Source organism: Mixophyes fleayi, chromosome 5, assembly GCF_038048845.1.
Source record: "Mixophyes fleayi isolate aMixFle1 chromosome 5, aMixFle1.hap1, whole genome shotgun sequence".
NCBI classification, from domain to species: Eukaryota; Metazoa; Chordata; class Amphibia; order Anura; family Limnodynastidae; genus Mixophyes; species Mixophyes fleayi.
The window spans coordinates 176,532,525-176,554,685 of record NC_134406.1 but is presented as its reverse complement, the minus strand read 5'-3'; the positions used below and the strand labels follow the sequence as shown (position 1 = coordinate 176,554,685).

At 38.1% G+C, this 22,161-nt stretch overlaps 1 protein-coding gene across 1 annotated transcript in view; it reads right to left on the bottom strand.

The window, feature by feature from the left end:
- Nucleotides 1–9,872: 9,872 nt before the first annotated feature.
- The window catches only part of TMEM170B (transmembrane protein 170B), a 42,284-nt gene continuing 29,995 nt past the window's right edge, over nucleotides 9,873–22,161 (bottom strand). The window contains exons 3-4 of the mRNA XM_075213074.1: nucleotides 18,140–18,310; nucleotides 9,873–13,264 (exon numbers count right to left, since the gene is read on the bottom strand). Of these exons, the coding sequence (XP_075069175.1) occupies nucleotides 13,134–13,264; nucleotides 18,140–18,310 (302 nt within the window). The 3' untranslated portion in view covers nucleotides 9,873–13,133. The remainder of the gene's footprint in view (nucleotides 13,265–18,139; nucleotides 18,311–22,161) is intronic.

Here is a 22,161-nt window from a genome sequence, read left to right as displayed (position 1 = left end):
TCATAAGATTAAGGCGAAATTGTACTGATCTAGAACAATATAATATTCAAGCCCCTATTTTAATTCAAAGATTTCTTGAAAGAGATTATGATAAGGATTTAATAGAGAAAGCTTGTATACAAGTCAGGAATACCAGAAGAGAGCAATTTTTAGAAAATTCAAACAAAAAAGGAATTGACAATACGCTTCAAACTAAGGAAGATAGTAAGATGCCATTTATCACCAAATACAGTAATGATTTTAGAAAGGTTGAAGGAATTTTTAGAAAGCATTGGCATATTCTCCTTGAAGATGCAAAGTTGAAAAATACCCTACCCTCTAGAACAGGCCTGTCCAACCTGCGGCCCTCCAGATGTTGTGAAACTACAAGTCCCAGCATGCCCTTCCAGCTATCAACAGGTTTTCGACTAGCAAAGCATGCTGGGGCTTGTAGTTTCACAACATCTGGAGGGCCGCAGGTTGGACAGGCCTGCTCTAGAACATACTTTGTTTACAAAAAGGCGGATAATTTGAGGAGACGATTAGTCAACAGTACGATACCCCACAAGAAATGGCAAAGAAAACGATGATGGTTTCTATTATTGTAATAGATGTGTTGCCTGTAAGACCAGTAAATGTCAGACTACTATAGCTATTAAACATTTCAAATCTAATATAACGGATGCTACCTATGACATTAAAGGTAAAATCACTTGTGATACCACAGGAGTTATTTACCTTTTGGAGTGCTCCTGTGGTAAACAATATATAGGTAGAACAATCAGAAAATTAGGAATTAGAGTAGTGGAACACCAAAGGAATATCAAATATCGAGTAGAGACTCATAGTGTTCCAGAACATTTCCTAGAATTCCATGATCACGATCCATCCAAGTTGAAATTTGTGGGGATATGTAAAGTGAGTAAATCCTGGCGGGGTGGTGATTTTATAAAGAAAATATCACAAGAAGAGACTAAATGGATTTTTTATCTAAAGACTCTTTTGCCCAATGGCCTTAATGTTGATTTCGATCTCCACACCTTTCTTTAATTTAATTGAATTTATATTTTTTATTTTCTTTTACAATCTTCCCTTTTCTTTCTTGTTTTGTGTAGGCATCCCTGCTGGCTTATTTATTCCTATTTTATAAATTTTTATTTTTATTTATATTTATTTTTAATATTTATTTTTTATTTACAGATTATGTTTTTTTCATTTTTATATTTATTTTTATTGTTATTTTTACTTTGATTGGTATTCATACTTATTTTCATTGGCTACATGTATGACTTGTTCTATATATATTTGTATATATATATATTTCACTGTTAGGTAGGCTACTGCTTTATGACTTCTGAGTCTGAAGGACATTAAACCACCATAGACCTTTCCCTCTAGTTATTATATCTATTAAAACGAGGGCGGTCCTTTAATGGAATCAATCAAGAGACTTTTATACCTTTTATAAAGAATGGTATCACTTTCCTCTGATTCATTTATACTACAGTCATTCACTATCCCTGAGGAAGCCCTATAGGGTGAAATGTGTATGAAAAATCTGTTAATTTATATAGTATTTCACTTTATTCATCATCAGCTATATGCTGAACTTTGCCGTACTGTTTTGCCAGTGCACTACAATTATCAGTTCATAGGTCCCGCGGCTGAAACTCCACTACTGTTATGTCAAAACAAGAGCAAGTGACAGGCGATTACAAGTTGAACAGCTGGTACATCAGCAATCCTTCTTTGCGCAAGTGCACATTGTTGAAGAGGACGGAGCGATTTCCGACACAAGTGTCCCCTGATCCAATGATAGGAGGTAATAAGTTGAATCGTCAGGACCTCTTCTGAGTCGAAAGTCCACCCTGCATTACTCTCTGTGGGTTACCTGGACATTATCCACTGCTCGTGGCTGCGAGGATCTACCCATATTTAAAAGTGTTTACAAACTCTCAGCATCCATTATACTTTGCATAGGCTTTATGCCAATCACGAGTTACCTGGACTTTGTTTGGTACACCTATTTGTACTTACGATGATAGACTGTGTCCTTTGTGTGGCATACAATTAGTGCCACAGTTTTGCGAGACTGTGACCTATTATCGATTGTGTACCCCATGTAGTTGTTTACTCTATCAGTTTATTTGCATTTTAGAGATGTAAGGCTATTTTCCTTATGTTGTATTACATTCACATGGGTTCTTGATACATTCATGTGGATGCTATTATATGATTGTTTATCTACGTCCGGAACTAATATATTTGTTTTTAAGGTACCATGTATTTTGGGTAGGTTTATTAAATAAATATTTGTACTCTACTGCTTACCCCTATTTTACTACATATTCATCTCATTTGCGCATGGGAATTTTAGTATCTTATACAGTTTCCTCTAATGCCTTACTGTTTTCTTCCAGCTGGGCTTTTACACATAAAAGTATTTGGGCACCACTTTTTGAGTCAGAATGACAAGGTCTTGCAAAGTCATGACTGACCTTACAAGAAGATGCCTCAGTGACAGTTGCAGAGCAACTAATATAGAAAGACGAAGGCCTGATTCTTTACTTGCCACTGCATGTGTAGAATGGCATGTTGGCAATTTTATTTTTTTCTGCAGTTAACTTTGCCTTGATTACAGCTATTTATTTCTTTACTGCTTTTTTATTTTGTTTTTTTAAATATTTTGTGTTTTTTACATTATTGTTTCCCTGACTTAAAAACACTATGCACTTTAACATAGACTTTAGCAGATGACGTAGAGGGATTACTATCATCATGACTCGTGCCAGCAGTTGCTTGGTGCTCCTGGTCTTCTGTGGACTGATGTGAATCCATTTTGATGACACAGTGCAATGTGACTGTAGACTTTAAGGACTCTGCCAGCCCTATTATTTCTGTTTTGGCGCTGACAATGAGCAATGGCACGTTGACTGTAGATTGGCATGAACATTGGCACCTCTCCTGTTTCTGTGCGAGATATAATAACACAGTACAATGTGACTGTAGACTTTTAAGAACACTGCCAGCCTTATTATTTCTCTTTCAGCGCTGACAATGAGCAATGGCACATAAACTGACAAGAACACTGGCACCTCTCCTGTTTCTGTGTGAGCTATAATAACACAGTACAATGTGACTGGAGACTTTTAAGAACACTGCCAGCCCTATTATTACTTTTTCACCACTGAACACTGCCACCTCTCCTCTTTCTGGGCGAGCTGTGGCACAGTAGTATGTGACTGGAGACTTTTAAGAACACTGCCAAACCTTCTCCTTAACTTACATTAATGATGCTGCCCAACTAGAGACTGCCAAGAACCCTGCAACACCTTCTGTGTCCCTCTGTGAAATGGCGCCAGATCTCAGTGGAGGGCGGTATTTCTAAAATCCAAAACTCACGAGTTCCGAGTTGGCTCAGTTTGGTACTTGAATCTCCAATGTTTGGGTCAGTTTTCGGGAAACATTTATACCTATATATATATATATATATATATATATATACAGTATATATATATATATATATATATATATATATATATATATAGATAGATATAGATATATAGATATATAATTGTATTGTAAATGAGAGTGGGTAGAATTTAATAGATTTTCCATCAAAACTAAAGAAATGGCGGCATAACACTATATATACACATATATGTGTGTATATATATATATATATATATATATATATATATATATATATATATATATATATATATATATATACACAGTTTTTGAAGTGGCCTGATATATAGTGTTATGCTGCCACTTCTTTAGTTTTGATGGAAAATCTATTAAATTCTACTCCCTTACATTTTCCATACCGCCACAATTCGACCACTAATTATATAAATAACAGATCATAAAAGTAACAGAAATGCACTACTGACGTTTTCTTCATGTCAGAAAAGGTTAAAAAAACATTTTAGTTTCTCTTTAGTATATGCTACAAAACTGCATAATGCCAACTATTGAGAGTTACAGTCAGTACACAGAATATTATAAAAACAAGGAAATTGTGAAGGACCTGTATTTTCAAGAAAATCTTTATATCATAATAAAACATGAGAAACAAACATCCAAAAAAAGACATTTTATTTTTTGTTTTTATTTCCGGAGTGATTTTTTTTGTACATTAATGTGAAAATAAAAAAGTTGATCTTATAAAATTAAAAATCAATAATGTACAATATTTACAGCTTTTTAGATCATTCTTCTATAATTCATTAATCATATACAGTGCTTAGTGATTGCCAGCTTTTGTATATTGCATGCAATACATACAATCAACATATTAATGGAAAACAATTAATATTTCTATTTACATTTGTATAGAAACACTTGGGCACTACTAGGAAAAGGCAACTCAACACAATAATCAGAGATGGATGCTTTTCCCCTTTAATTAAAACACAAAATCATGAATCCCTGTTATACAATGGCATGTTATTTAAAGCTTCTAAGGACAAGTACATTTCATTTTATAGTAAACACAATCTTGATCCATTCATATCAACAACAATAAAAAATAAAACATGGGAGGTAAATATTTTTGTGTTTTATGTCACATTCTTTTTTTCTTATATCAAAGGAGAACGGATTCACAAATACACCAATTTCACAAATTGAGAGTGTTTTTTAGATGAACTCCGTCATTTTAATGACACCAGTAATTAGATTCACTTACTTCCTGCTCTATGCTCTCCTGCAATGACCCTTGATGGGTGATGAATTAGGCTATGTCCTAATTGATCCTACTTACTTGCTCTGCCCACGGTGGTACTTTATATTAAAGCAATGGCACCTTGTTAGAATAAATGTGTAACACTTTACTGATGTCTGTGTCATAGATGTACTGTAAGCCAACCATGAATAGTATGGGCAGCACGGTGGCAAAGTGGTTAGCCCTTCTGCCTCACAGCGCTGGGGTCATGAGTTCAAATCCCCACTATGGCCTTACCTGTGTGGAGTTTGTATGTTCTCCCTGTGCTTGCGTGGGTTTCCTCCGGGTGCTCCGGTTTCCTCCCACACTCCAAAAAACATACCAGTAGGTTAATTGGCTGCTATCAAAAATTGACCCTAGTCTCTCCCTCTCTCTCTGTCTGTGTGTGTGTGTATGTTAGGCAATTTAGACTGTAAGCTCCACTGGGGCAGGGACTGATGTGAGTGAGTTCTCTGTACAGCACTGCGGAATCAGTGGCGCTATATAAATAAATGGTGATGATGATAGTCAATATTCTTAACTGAATTGGCAGAAAAGACTCATTAAAAATAGGCAGGCTCAAAATACCATTGAAAAAAAAAAGTCTACAATGAAACATTCAATATTACTAAACAAAACAAAAAGTTACTCCCTTTTTCATCTGACAATCACTACCACAATGAATCAATACAAATAAGCCACAGTCATTGCTTAGTCAATACTCAACAACAATATAGTCTGTGCCACTGTATATATTCTCATTTAGTCCAAAAAACTCACAATTCTGAATTGTACACCACAGTTTGCACAATATTATAACATCAACATTCCCATTTACATACACACACTTCAGCATGGTTATCTGTTCTTCAAGTACAAATTCACATTAAAAAAATCTGTATTTAAAAAAATAATAATAATAAGTCCAAGATAAAGTCTAATCTCTGACCGTTTACTCATAGCAATAGATTTTTGTCTTTTGTGATTCTGCTATGCAGTGCATTATGGGTCACATTTTGACTGAGGAATATCATGCATATGAGAGGGGTGCTTTTATAGGATACATGCAGATAAACCAATGGTTCTGGCAAGTAAAATAGAGGGTTAGTTTAAAGCAGCGCTCAAGCCTCCTGTTTGGATAAGCCATGCAGTTGAGATAAATTGAGAAATATCTTTATGACAAATGTCCTATACGGTCCATTGCACTGTTTAACATACATTTTATTTCAGTACAAGAGCTTACCATAATACAAAAATAGTACTATATCAGATAAGCTGGTGATTTGACATGTATTCTAATGAAAAAAAAATTAAAAGAAACAAATAGCAAGAATGTAGGGCCTGATACATTAAGGAGAGCAAAGCAAAAAAGGAGTACATTTGATCCTGGACAAACCATGTTACAATGCAAGGGGTGCAAATTTGTTTATTATTTTGCACATAAGTTAAATACTGACTGCTTTTTGATGTTGCACACAAATACTCGATAGCTTTATTTTACACTGAAATTTAAAGATGAACTAAGACATGCCGTACCCCGACTATAAATCTTTACCCACATTTTAAATGTACCCCCCCTCCAATATAACATGGTTTTGCCCAAGTGCAAAGTTACTACTTTATTATGCATTGCTCTCGTTAATGACTCAAGCCCATAGTATTTTGTGTCCATGGCTCTAAATCTATACATACACTACAATGTAAATGCTGACACAGGCTTTTTGATATCTGACAATCTTCATCAAACACCTATCATGTGTTTAATACCACTGAAGCCACTGGAATATCCTGTTTTTCTTCAGGGTCTACAAAGTACAGTAATGTTACATCTGCCTACACTCAGTGGTCGAAGGTGGCAGGTATATGGTGGTATGCCATACCGCCACTTCACCTACTGCCTCTGTAAAAACTCACATTCCATTCTCTTACATTTTTCATACCGCCGCTTCTAAATTTCCATTTTCACCACTGCTTACACTAGTATTACATAAGTTTAACCTTGTGGTATAATGTACTATGGCGGAGGCTCTAGCCCTGTAACTCATAGTCAACAAGAATGGTGCTTGGCACAGAACGTGAATGCTGTGCTTTTCCGTCGGTTCATCCCGCAGCGCCAGTTCTGCTTACCAAAAGTGGATAAGAGGTGAAATGCTGGCATACTGACACATACATGAAAATGTAATAAGTCTGTGTAAAGAGCAATTCACCTGCAAGGTATCTATTTTCCATGTTTGTAGATTGTGAATAGCGGTAAAATGTGTTGAGGTGCCGAAAATCTGTGGAATAAAGGGATTGATATTTTTGGAGAAAGTCACAAAATAGTTGAAAAAAAGGACTCAAATAATGATGGAATTAGCATTAACACTGCATATTACAAAAAATTTTAGGCACATTTTAAACATAGATATAGGTATTTCTTAGAATGCTCAAAAATGACAATGTCCCAATACTGCCAACATTCTTATCAAAATTGCAACCACTGCATATTCACAAAATATAGCCCACATTCTTCTACTTATGTGTGTCTATGTTTCCTTTCCATTTCATTACCATTTTAGAATGTGGAAGAGAAAATGATGAGTTTCCAGAGGAAAGTCACCGACAGTAAGTGGATCATTTTTGGATGTTTATATTATATATATTAGAAAATCTGAATAAAGGGGAAAGGAGTTTTACTAAAACAGATTGGGATTTATAAGAACAAATTGAATGGACAAAGAAAATGTAGCAGCAATCGCTGACAAAATATTATTGTCCCCCAGTATTCATCCCCCATGTAGGAGAACTAACCCAGATCCCATTGTTCGGAAAATACCCCTACACGCCATCCAATCTTGATAATTGACATCCCTCCATATTTAAAGTCATTCAAATTAACATAACTGAGGTACAAGCCGGGGAGGTAATCTGTAATCTCATCAATTAAAAAGTGGCTCTTCTGCCGGGCATGGGGGTAAAATATTTTTTTAAGGAATTTTCCTTTAACTTTATACCATCTAGTTATCACATCACAAGGCAGTTATCTTATGCTTGCACATGTCTTGTGTGATTTATATGGTAGTTTACAAAATAAAGGTAATATTTTCAAATAATTATTATATGTTTTTTCAGTGGTATTCATATTAGTTCAAAGAACTGTCCTAACCAAAGGCTGAACAAGCGAACTGTGGGCTCCGATGCCGGGAGCCGAGGAGGAGGGAAACGGGGCTCCCGACCCTCTGCATCTTCCAAACAACAGGGCCCATTATTTCCATGGGCCCCGATGCTTGGCACCTGCCGCACCAATGGTAGTTCCGCCACTGGCCCCGACTCTGAAATGCGTTATTTATAGATACAGTGAGAAATGCCATTATGCAGAATGGTGAAGCAGAATGGGAACTCAAAGATTGTAGCAACAGAAATCCACACCACTACAAATTATATCTGTATCTTCTTTGCCCATTTGTAACCGATAATCTTCATGACAGCAATTGACTGAGTAAGATGTTGCTGAGCCATATGTTGGATTGCATTAAATAATGCAATTTAACTGGGTGTATCCATCCCTTTTAAGATTTGAAATAAAGAAAAAAACAATATGTCTCTCTATAACAAAACCAGATAAAGGAGTATTTTATATATTATATGTATTATATATAATTATATTATGCATTAAATGTCAAACACCTTCACGTCTAAATTTTAGATAATTATTTTTTCATAACAAAAAGTATAACTACTTAAAGGGCTGTTTACTTGCTATTTTGTGCAATAATATATTTGCAACACATTTCTTAGTACAGCCTGCTTAAGTTCTCCGTCTTCCACCTTTCATAGAGAATACAAGTTTGAGGGTTTGTTCACACATGTGATCTGCGATATTGGGTAAACCTCCTGAAAATGAACGCGTACTTTAGAAGTGTTTTTGTAGATGATTTTCCATGCTTTTTTTTTGCATTGCACCTTTACCAATACTATTTATAGTACAAGTAGGGCACATTAATAAATGAGAAATAGGTCATGTGACACAGTGTCAAAGTGTTATAATACAATGTTGGGAATGTGCCAATAAGAAGCAGTTCATCCTATTATTAATGTGGTTTCCAAGTATTATTTCTTGGTTCAAAAGCTTGTTAACAGTGGATAGGTGTACTTGAAAATATAAGAAAGCATATGCTTGAAATTTGAAAAGATCTAATTTAAAATCATAATAATAATAATAATAATACAAATAATAATATATAATAAAGAACTGTGAGGGACAGGTATTGTGGGAATCAGCTTTTTGTATTTGACAGGGGTAGTTTTAAGCCAGAGAGAAAAGAGAGAGGGCAGCTATGGGAGGCATGCAGTTAGCATTGCCGCCTCACAATACTGTAGCAACTGGTTTGATTCCGACCAGGGCCCCTCTCACAGTTCAAAAACATACCAGTAGTTTAATTGGCTTCTTATAAAATGGACTGTAGTGTATGTTTGTGTGGTAGGGAAGTTATACTGTAAGCCCCAATAGGGTAGGGACTGAAATTAATGAGTCAATTTTATTTTGAAAGGACTGCGCAATATGGCGGCACTATACCAAACTTGCCTACTTTGGAGATCTCCAGTCCGGGAGGCGAGATCTCCCTGCTGCCTCCTGGGGGTGAATCACGGGCCTGACTCATTAAGGATCTTAACTTGAGAAACTTCTTATTTCAGTCTCCTGGACAAAACCATGTTCCAATGCAAGGGGTGCAAATTAGTATTTTTGTTTTGCACATAAGTCAAATACTGACTGTTTTTTCATGTAGCACGCAAATATCAACTTTAAATTTCAGTGTACAAATAAGCTATCAAGTATTTGTGTGCTACATGAAAAAACAGTATTTAACTTATGTGCAAAACAAAATACTAATTTGCACCCCTTGCATAGTAACATGGTTTTGTCCAGGAGACTGAAATAAAAAGTTTCTCAAGTTAAGATCCTTAATGAATCAGGCCCCTGGTCTTTAGGTCCCACACCTTAGTTAAACCATACCAATTTTGATATATTACAGCAGGGGGTGGGGCCAGGATGCCACAATTAGCCCCACACCCACCCACTTCACCAACGAAGAGGCCAGGATTCGGGAGGTTGCCCTGCTTTCTCAGGAATCTGGGAGAACTCCCAAAAATTGGGAGTCTCCCAGACGTTCCGGGAGAGTTGGCAATTATGCACTATACAAATCAATGATAATAAATAATAATAATCTTTAATTGTCTGACGAGGTCCGCAGAACTCAGGATATCTATCCAACTATCCAACCACGAGTAGCGATAAGAGAAAAAACAAGAATTGCATATCATAAAATTTTGCATCAAATTCAAAACTGAAATGAGATTTTCAATTAAGCTTAATATAAAAAACAGGAAAATTCTGAGAACTCTGAGAGAAACTCTATATAATGACATTTAAAATCTATTACAAAACATCTGGTTTCAATTCTGTTCTGGAATTATATTTACAATCTGAAATAAAATGGGAAGGAGACAGCAGTAATTCCCAAAGTAACATTGCCTGCAAAAAACTTTTTTTTCATTGACAGCAAATATAGGAGCAATGTGAAGAAATGGATAATAGGAACTTCAATGTAGAACCATCAAGTTACCTAATTTTCCCAGATAAAAATGACCCTTTACCAGGGGCGCACGTAGGATTTTTAAGGGGGGGACCACCCCCCCCCCCAAAAATAGAGAGAGAGCTAATGCGCAGCCTCTCCATTTTGGCGGCACTGCACTGAAAAGCAGCCGCGGCGCTGTCAAAGAAGTGTCCGCGGCGGTGCTGTATTGTTTATAATACAGCACCGTCGCGGACGCTTGTTTGACAGCGCCGCGGCTGCTGTATAGTACAGTGCCGCTATGTAGGGACACTGTTCTTCGCGGAGGTAAGGGGTTTGTGGAGACCCAGAAACCCCCCCTGCGTGCTCCCCTCTTTACTTACGCAGCAATGGAAAGAATATGGGTTTGTACAAAGAGTACTAAAAATAGGGTTAACAAATTAAACATTCTGGGGAGTTGACTTTTCTATTCAAGTCAACTTGTTTTAGTTTAAATATACCATCTACAACTAGAAGTAGTACAAGAAAGCAGGAATTTTTATACAAGTATTTAGAGACGTTTAAGGGAGAATATACAATTAGGGCTCAGAAAGCCAAATATCACTGTGATATATTGAAAGCAAGGGAGGGCTGGCAAATTTTAGCCTGAGGGGCAAGACTCGACTCAGCAGCTTATTTTACAGGGAAAAAATGCAGTTGGCCCTGTGACCCAGCCCAAGGTAGCCCACTAAGGGACCGGCCCGGGGGTCAGATGCCCCCTTACCCCCAGCCCTATTTGCCTCTGATTGAAAGTGCAGAACGCTCATCTGCAAATGCTCCTTTGTTTTATATTACAGTACATAACTAGAGTGGATCTATATTATTGCTCATAAGGGGGCTCATCTAGAGGAGGACGTATATGCGATCAAGATGCACATAAAAAAGCGCACTTACATGCATATGTTGAGTGGAATGCAGCACCAGACACGTCTAGCTCAAAAACATAAGCAATAAATATGAAAGTGGCATTACCATATTTGTTCACAAGAAAGAATACGGTCTTGTCAGTCTTATCAATAAATGCGAAAGTGGCATGTTCCAAATGAAATGTAATTAAATACAAACACAAATTAAATATAAACATCTGTTGTTTTCCCATTTGAAAGTCAAATGTGAATCTTCTTTCCTGCAGTAGTCCAAATTCCAAATGTACCTGTCAGTTAAACAATGAGAATAGACAGGCGTGACTTCATATATTAATACCACTCAAGGGGTCAATACACAATGAGCCAATTAGAAGAGAATAGCTAGTGCTGCCGATAGTTATCATCATTGCATATTGTTGCACCAGCCCTTCAGCACCTGCAAGATATAAAACTCCTAAGAAGCATATCTACGGATGCAACTATATCTATCTGTGTCACAATTATGTGAATACACCCTTACTGTACTATGCCAGCCTGACTCTGTCTACCACTGTTCTGCCTCTCCTTGTGTAAGGAGACGCAAGACTACAATATGCAAAAAGTATATATACAGAGGATTGCATATACATCTTAGACGTGCTGTATGGAACTGCATACATTCAACTCTAAATTAGCCCCATGGGTGCAGATTCAATTCTGCGCAAGGTGCCGCTGAATATCGTCTTGATGCTCAGATGAGCATTTTGGCAGCTATTAGGGAAATCTCTGCTCATTTTTCTGTGCACCTCTATGGGACGCGAGGGAAATTGAGTGGAGATTTCTGTAAAAACTCTGACAGAACAGTCCGCGGAGACACATTGTGTCACCTTGCGCTGAATTGAATCTGCCCAATAGTGTCAGCCTCTTGTAGGAAGCCCAACATCTCAAAACAGATTGATCATTGTGAAACACCCAGGAAAATAAGGATTAGAATACATGTCATAGATTAGAACTTGTTAGGGATAAGTAGCTTTCACATGTACACATATTAGTCTATGGAATCACTAAAACTCTACTTCATTCCCAAATATAATGATTCTGTTTTCTCAATATGGCGAATCAAAGCAGTAGAGGTTGATACTACTTTTGGTCACCTAGCTGCATCATGCAATAGAAATGAACTGACGAATCTTATTATATCACCATGCTATGTGTAAATGTATGCACTTAGTTAATCAAGAGACATAGTAGCCCATTTTTTTTTTTTAAACTTTTGGTAAAGCAGTTGCTAATTAAGTAAAAACCACTGTGTGTGGTAACTGGGAATTATTTCTCAATTTAGAAAGGATTATTAGCCGAATTGCAATGCAGCCTCATCAATCATTGACATTTTATCTTCTAACACTGTTAGTTTAATATTCTGTCACTGAGTGAAATACATAAAAAAATGATTAACAAAACACAAAGAAAAGTAACCATTTGGCACATAAAACACTCTATCCATTGCCTCCTCTATGTTCTACGGCAATGGCATTTTACCATGCTTTCTCAAGCCATGATTCAGCTCTTCCATTCATACATATCTTCTGTTGATAAATTATTTCAACACTGTGCTATAGTGGAATCTTCAGAAGAGCACTGAATACCGTTGCCACGGAGCCATTCTCCAAGAACTATATGACTAGAACAGTTTTGCAAGGTGCTCCTTCCCGCAGGATTGTAGAAGGTGTCACACCTTGCCTTTGACTGAGGCACGTGAGGTGCTAGGCAGTTCATTAGTGCAACAGCTTAGCAATCGGAAGCCACTTTTCTTATCAGAGATTAAGTTCCCCTTAAATCTCATCCGTTCTGCAAGGGGTCTCTTGAAAACAATAGCTTACAGTTTTATGTAATGTGTAGTGGTTCTCACTACAACACTACATGCATTCTAAGATATGTGCATTTACTTTCCTCCGTAACAATTACACACCATTTGCAAACAGTTCTTCACCTGCTTCCACTAACAATGTCTCATAGTGTAGCAAGGACACGTGAAAAGGAGATGATTATTGTCAGTACTGTTTGTCCAACTCCAAATACCAATGCTTCTAGAGGTGCCATGTTCTTTCCCGCTACTTGGTAAATCCCTGCAACTGCTGCACCTGTAACAAGAGAAAGTCGTAACTAAAATAAAATAAAAATTAAATATTATGAAAATAAATTAATAATGATACAAACAAAGTTGCGCTTTATCTCTTAACATGGACATGTCTGATAATCTAAATCTAGACTATTTCTTCAATAAGTGCTTAATTTTTTGGGTAATTCATCTATTTCACTCATATCTTTTGACTCTGAGATTGGATATCAAAAAGTGAAAACAAGATGGAGTTTAAAAATGTAACTAGAAACTGCCTTATTTGATGCATAATGTCCAGACCTTTTATGTGACATTGTGAACGGAAGTGTCAACTTCTAAAATCAGGGAAATATCTGTAGCCCACAATGTGGGTGTGGTCATGTCAAAGTTAATTGGAGTTGCATGTCTTGTTGCAATTTTATTTGAATCCATAGTTTAATCCATGTAACATCATGTTATACGTAGGCCTTCAACTACACTGGTTGCCCTGTGCCACAGATGCAGATGGATGAATGGCACACTGAAGGAAAATGAAGAACACAATCTGTAAACAGAGGAAAAATATGGTACATGAACTTGCAATAGGTGATGATACCAAAGTATTGGATCATGCTGATGTACTGTTAAAGAACGATCCTCACAAAGTGACGAGACTGTAGACTTCCCTACACTTTCTCAGTGTGTTGGGGACACCCGCCTGACTCTTCCTGCTGGGCGGGTCCCATTGCCTAGCAATAGGACACTCTCTCTCACCCCGGCACCCACCGGGCGCATGCTCAATAGGCGTCATGTTCCGATGCTAGGCAACAGGACGCTCTCTGGTTCAGGTGTCAGCAGTCAGGCCATACTCCTCCCTGTTTATAGCAGGAGCACTAGGGTGCCAGAGTATTAGGTCAAATCCTAGCTCCAGCATTCTCCCTGCCTGTTCCACTTACCTGTATCCTGTTCCCTTGCTGTAGTGTACTTGGCTCCAGACTCGGCTTTCCCTTTGGATTGTGATTTGCCTCATAGTGACCTTTCTGGTTCTGACTCCTGGCTAACCCTGATCATTCTCTGGAAACCCCTTTTGTAACTCACATCCCGGCTGGTTTTGACGTGGATCATTTGACTGCTATAACTTCCCCTACCACATCGCTAGTGACTGTATCAGAGAACTGCGACCTGCACACCCCTTGCAGCCAAGTCCATACTCCTTTGCGGGGTCCCTGGTGAACACCAGGGGTGCGTAAGACTCTGCACCTCCTCGTTCAGTTGCGCTAATACCAAGAAGTGGCCTCATCCGGTTCTCTGTTCGTGACACTTAGGCCTGATTTTGCGTAATGATTCGAACATATGCGTAAATCTATGGCTGCATAACTGCAGTCTTCAAGGTGTATTTTGATTTGCAGGTATCTTAAGATTCAGACAACTCAAAGACAGTGTATAGATGTGGCTGCATCAAGGCCGCATTAAAAATATACTAGTCATCATTAACCTGATGATGATGACTGCCATATCTATACTGCATTACAAAAGCAAAATAAATACATCAAAAGAATATGTGTGCCCCCCCGCTCCCCCAAATAAGTAACCAGGGCCAGTGCTATAGCCTGGGCTGGTTACCACAAAAACAGGGATTGCAAACACATGTTCCTGCATACGCATCCATCATCACTATCACTCAGTGCTTACATCTGCCCTGTAGCTGGTGCAAATGCTACGACTAAAAATCACACACCTTAGAGATGGCCAAAGCTTGAATCGGATGCTGCTGATAGCGCTCAACCATGGCACGCCCTTACTGTACATTGACTACGTGCATAAGCCCCTGCTGCTCCCCATTCTGCCCTTCAGATCACAGACAGTCATAAGTGTTAGTTACGTGCGATCATGAATTGAGTTCTTTGGAGTATGTTTCTGTTTCACGCATGCGCAGACGGAAAAAAACGCAAAATATGTCACGTATCGGCCCTTAATTAATCATGCCCTCATTGTCCAATAGGCTGTGCATCTTTTAATCATCAAAAATCCGGACTATCCATTGAAAATAGAGACTGTTAGAAGGTATGCATTTATTTAATTAGCTCCAAGTTACTAAAGCTGGAAAATAAACAACCAAGAATAAGACATTCTGTCCTGATTAAACTGGTTTGTATACAGCTGACAGTTATGACAAGTGGTTCTGTGTAAGCGTGTATCATTAGACAACTGCTCTATGCATGATATTAACACAAGGTATGACAGCTTTATGCCACTCACCTTCACCTGCACCCATCCACCCCCCCCCCCCCCCCAAAAAAAAATGTTGAAAATACTGATAAGTGATAATATTGATAATTATTTAATTATTTCCCTCAATATTATTAAGTCATATATTTCAAAATTCTAACTTTAATGAAAGGTATTGCTGTAGTAAAATAAAATAGGAACCCTCATGAGAAATACGATGTGGCAGGAATATGTACTTTGGAATTGAAAGATTACAGAGGGAAATAAGTGTTGCTTAATTCTATTTATTTTTAGAAAAGTACTGAGCGTTCAGGGGATTATTTTTTAGCTAATATATGAGTCACCCAGCTCAAGATGAAGATGGAGCGTGGATGTGAGCTTCACAGTAACAAGAAAATGAAAGTGAGGTTTTGGGGGATTTCAATACCGGTATGCAGCAATATAAAATGATACTTAAGGGCAGATTCAATGCGCTAAATATCCACGCGAGGGGTCAATGGAATGGCCACGAGCAACGTTGCGCAAATATTTTGAAACAGAAGTAATGCTGATTTTTACTCGTGCCCCATAGAAATGCGAGCAAAACTCAGTGTTACTTTTTACCGTAGTAACGGTAAAAAAAGCGCGTCCGCAATGTTCTTAAGCACATCGTGGGTAATTGAACTGTAGCCAACTATCAACCAATAATATACAGATCCCTATGTTTGCTACTCTAAAAACTAGAATTGCAGAGTTAAAAATAAGACACAGTTTAGTGTTAAGGTGGTAAAAGCAAGACAGGGTTATTTATGAAGGTGGCACATTGAATCTATGTATACGTGGAATCAAAAGTAGAACCATTAGCACAATAGAGATGAGCAACACTTTTTAAAACTATTCAATGGATTATTCGCCTCATTGGCCATGAAATGTATAATGTCTTGCTGGCAGAAATTCTCCATAAGTGGCCAAATGAGTGTTCTCGTTCTTTCCCCAACCACATTGCAAATTTCCAAATACAGTGTGGAACGGCATTCTGTAGAATGGTGATGAAAAGGAGAATGCGAAGACTTAATTTCCAGAACTTCACAGCTCTACGAAGGAGCCTGTTCCTCAGCAAATAGAGTTCGGATTTGTCTATACATTACCTGGAGTGCGCCAAAAGTGTGATTTTCCATTAAAGTGCAACATAGAGGAGAGAAACTGTTCCCATTGAAAGTATAGCATGAGATCTGTAGACCGCCAACTGTGAGCTGGTGCAAAACTAAGGTTTTTTGTGGAGTGGATATTGCCATGCGGCCCTCCATACAGCAAGGAACACCCCTAAAAATGCACCCTGTCCTATAATCTGGACCTTTGTTGTGGGAGCAAGGTAATTCCATTGTGGTTGTTAAGCTATTCGTAAAATGTATACTGTTGTTTGTTTTTCTTTTTCTTTTTGTTTTTCTGTTCATGTCTGTCTACAAAACCAAATAAAAACTGTTTTCAAAAACAAAATGCACCCTGTCCAGTCCTTTATATCATAATCTCATTCCACTGAAGAATATCAAAATTCTGCACTTCACAGATTGGCTGTAGTTTTTGCTATACCAGCAGGCAGACTTTGGTTACATATATGACTGGTATTAAATATCAAATTTGGAAATCTACCAGGAATAACTGATAGTCCACTGATGACTATTGACTCCCTATATTTGATCCGAGTTACTTACATAAGATGGCACATGCTGCCTCAACATAAGGCGATTTGCCCATACTGCAAAGCGTGTGGTTCGTAAACAACCCCCGGGCATGATACTAATTAGACAGAAATTGATTGGATTATTATTAGGCATGTTGGATATGCAGTCAGAAGAAGAGCGCATGTTACCACTATTGGCACGTGCTTGCAGTCATCTTCGGACTTTCCTCATTGCCCCGCGTGATGGCAGAAGACATCAGACTGTTTGGCCTGAGCAATGAATGGCCAAATCTCATCCACTCTGGCCACATACATGTGTGATCAAACTGGACTCTGAATTTCTTGCTCAGCTCATGTATATATATATATATATATATATATATATATATATATATTTGTTTGACCTCTATAAACTCAAAAACTGACATAGCTAGTGAGAGCTAAGGATGTAATGAATAATTTGATGTTATTATTTTTTATTTTATTTTATTCCCCTTGTTATTTCTTGATTTCATATTGGCATCTCACGAAGGCATGGATAGGCTAATACAACTTTCCAATATCACTGCAGATTACCACCTAATGAAACAGAGGACCCTGTAAATGTTGGCACTTAACCTGCCGACATGAAAATATTGGCAGGCTACATGCCGATGCTTGCAGTGTGTAGACAAGTGGACAATGTCTACAGTGTGAGTGGCGACATTCACAGTATCACTAATCCCAATGCCGACATTAAAAGACCAATGCCGCCGAGTCCGGCGGCTATACCCCAGACCAGGCGACATTGGTCTTTTAATGTTGGCATTGGGATTGGCAAGATTGTGAATGTTGCCAATCACACTGACAACATTGTCCACCTGTCTACATACTGCAAGAGTCAGCATTATTGGCTATCATTATCATACAGAAGGAAGTACAGTTTTTTTCAGGCATACTGACATCTAGATTCACTTAAAATCACTTTCAATATGGAAGAACATACTCATCATGTTCTCATCAGGACAATGCCAGCAACATAACACTTACTAGTTATCATTGCTCCGGTGACAGAAGCTAGGAACCCAATGCTGACCAAGACCACACATATCAGTCTCCCCTGCTTGTGCCTCTGCAGCATAACAAACATCAGAACTCCCGCTGCTCCATGGACAAAGAGAGAGGAGAAGAGGCCCCATAGGAAGACCCAGTACCACATCTCTGAAAGGCAAACAAAGGCAAGAAAAGTATTAAACATTTCCTCCATCAATGGATGAGTGTGTGTGTGTGTGTGTGTGTGTATATGTGTATGTATTTATATATATATATATATATATATATATATAAATATATATATATATATATATATATATATATATATATATAGTAAACAGTATAGATGTGAAACCAATTGGCGCTTCACTGTATATCTGATATAAACAAAAGCAATTTTCATATGAAAGTAAGTCCCAAATGTACATGTGACAGCACCACTTCAAAGAACTGGTAGGTCAGTCCAGAATGAAAGTAGGTATGACAAATAAATATGAAGTAGGCACCTTCTTTGTATAGATGTATTCTAAAATATGCGTACCAGAATGCTGATAATAAAAGGGACTTCAAGCATGAAAGTAGTATCAGACTCTCCAGCCAGAGCATCTCTGTAGCATGATAAGAAAATGGTATCTCAGACCCTCCAGTCAGCACAAATGGCAGAATCTCAGAGATGCTCTGGCTGGAGGGTCTGATACTACTTTCATGCTTGCCGTTTTTATGCACATATATTTTCAAGACTGGTTTTTGTGCTGACTGAAGGGTCTGAGTTATTGTTTCCCTTTTATGTTACATTGTCCCAGGATTCCGGTTATTATGCCGGCTGGAGGGTCTGAAATATAACTATATATCTTTTTTATACTCATCATTTTTATACTCATCTCTTGTTTTGTGGCATGAGATATACATATGCTTGAATGCATTATTGGCATCTAAATTTGCAATATAGATGCACCTTGTTGGGAGTTTTATGAGAGACTATTAAATTCATCTTTTATATGAAGCACACATTTATTGTCATCTTTACAAATCTAAGGAATATCTGGAAAAAGTTTTTCGAGACAAGCTTTATTACATCATACTTCTGGTACGCATACTAACCATTGGAAATGTTTATTTAGAGAAATGTCTCATATGTGTATTTGAAGATAATGCACTATTGTGCGGTTATGTCTGTTAAGCCTTTGGCATCTATGTAATCACGGATCTAACATCCAGAGGGAGTACCTGCTGAGAGATCCAGTGCCAGCGTCAACTGACACAGATAAACATATATTTATATCTTTTTGGTACGCATATTCATTATAGTATCTTATGAAGGAATTTTTCCACCTTTTAAAGGGTATCACACTATGTTGTGTTTTTCCAGTGGCGGATCCAGGGGGGGGGGGGGGCGATAGGGGCGATCGCCCCCCCTAGCAGACACTTGCTGCCGACGGCTGCACACTATGTGCAGATCCGTCCAGCCGTGACAGGCAGGGACAGTGTGCTGCCCGGCTGCTCTGACTGTGTTTAAAACACAATCAGAGCAGCCGGGCAGCACACTGTCCCTGCCTGTCACGGCTGGACGGACCTGCACATAGTGTGCAGCCGTCGGCAGCCTAAGATTTTAGAAAGGGTATAGTACTTTTCTAGATCCGCCCCTGTGTTTTTCTCCTTTATTTTCTGTGAGCACCTGATCTCCCAAGATATCTCCAAAAGGACATCTAGAAGAACCATCTATATCTTTGAAGTGCCTTTTATTATCAGCATTCTGGTACGCATATTTTAGAATACAGCTATACAAAGAAGGTGCCTACTTCATATTTATTTGTCGTGTGTATATATATATATATATATATATATATATATATACACAGATAGATCAGGGGCAGTAAATATATTGTATACATTCTCTTGAAGATACTTTAATGCCAGCAACAATTAGCTGTCAACATTTTTTAACAGATTTCACATAAATTGCACAATATATGTATTATTCCTGGCAAGTGACTCATCTTCTGTGTTATGACATTCAGCCTATTCCATACAAATTTAAATCAGGAATGGCAGCTCATCAACACGATTACATTTAAGTGATAACAGAGCTATTAAAATAACGAATGTGCTTTAAAAGTGCTTCAGTCATGTGTATAGTTTTATGTTGGGCTGAGAGTGCAACATTAAAGTTGAACTCATTGGCTCATTAGTCTATTAAATTGGCTTAAAACAAAAATGGACTAAAAGTCACTTAAAAACTTTCCAAATCATATTATATGATCATTTCTACCGTTTGAAAGTCATTTTAAAATGTATTCTAATGAGGAAAGATGTTGTGGTTTAACTGCAATAATGAAGTCATTTTTAGATAGAATTTATAGAAATGCTATAGTTTAAGTTAAGAATAAATACAAAAAAAAACAAGACAAAATGATATTCCATAATGAAAGCAGCTTTCGCAGTTGAAAGGAAAAAAAACACAAAACAAAACAAAATATGTATTGTCCAAATTGCTATTTTTTCAGGAAAACATATGCAGGTTTGCGCTGCATAACAGATTCTCACTAGACTAAACTGTTTATTCTTTTTATTTCCAGAACATTCTGTTTAGAAGGAATGCCGAAGAGAAGTGATTATTCTAAACAGAAATGCTACATAAAGGTATGGGTCAAAATCAAAGTCCTAGGTAACTCTCAAATACAAAAGACACAACAGGGCGAAACAGAAATCAGAGTCAGTATACGGGTCATGATCAGGGCAGGCAGTTCAAAATCAGTAAAACATACTGAGGTCGAGGTCATTAAGAGAACCCAGGCCGGCGCTCCCATTAGGCAAGGTTAGGCACTTGCCTAGGGCGCCGGGCTCTGGAGGGCGCCACAGAATAATAAAAGACTTTAAAACTGTGCGGCGACCGCTGACCATACCTGTCATGGCCGCCGCACAGCATCAGATGCACCGGGAGGGGGGAAGAGGCTATTTTGTCACCACCGCCGCCTCTCTGCTCCGTCTCCTCCCCTCCACTTACTAGTGTCAGTGAGTGGAGGGGAGGAGACGGAGCAGAGAGGCGGCGGTGGTGAGACAAGGTAAGGAGAGGAGGGAGGAGGGAGGAGGGCGGCGATTTTTGCGGGGGGGGGGGGGGTGGGGGGCGCCGCTTTTTTAAAAATGCCTAGGGCGCCGTAGACCCTAGCACTGGCCCTGAGAGAACCTAAGACAATCTGGTGCAGATCGGCTCAAAGGAAAACAAATATATAGTGTGTACCATCCAGTGACTATTATAATGTAAATGAAACCCCTATTCCACTTAAAAAGGTCCCAAAAATTTTTTTTAGTGTAAGTAAACTGCAATGGTAGTCCTCTGTGATCACTTCTTAAAACTGTGAGAATCTCCAACAGTACTCAAAAGAAAATAAATAATAATGTTCTCTGTAAAAGTAAAATGCACAAACACTCTTAGGTTAGGTACATACTACAGGGTTTTCATCTGATTATTGGGCCAAACACCCAATAAACGACTGTTCTGCCCGATACTTTATCACTATGTACACTGCAACAATGAGCGATTGTCGTTCCAAAGCTCATCGTATCGTTTCATTTGATTTTCAAACTGAACTGAGAATCTCATTCAGCAATTGAACAATGTTGTTCCAATTCTGCAGTGTGTATGCACTCACAATCAGGATCTCCATAGAGTTATGATCTTTTCAGTCGATGGTTATGACATCTGAATGTCAATCTTGTAAAACGTGTATACTGTGTACACATGAACCCGCATGCTGATTGGGACTTTTTTTTTTATCAATCGTTGGTAAAACCGTTATAGATAACACATTGGGAGGAAATTTCTGTAGTGTGTACCTAGTCTTACTCCCGCCTATAAGGTGTGAGAGAAGTTTCTACATCACACTTTTCGAGCTCCACAAAGCAATTGTTTTAAGAATATCCAGGGGTCGAGGACAAGCCAGGTAAGGGACAATAAGACAGAACGATGCACAAGCCCAAATAAATTCCAACGCAACAGAGTGATGCTCCCACATTGCACT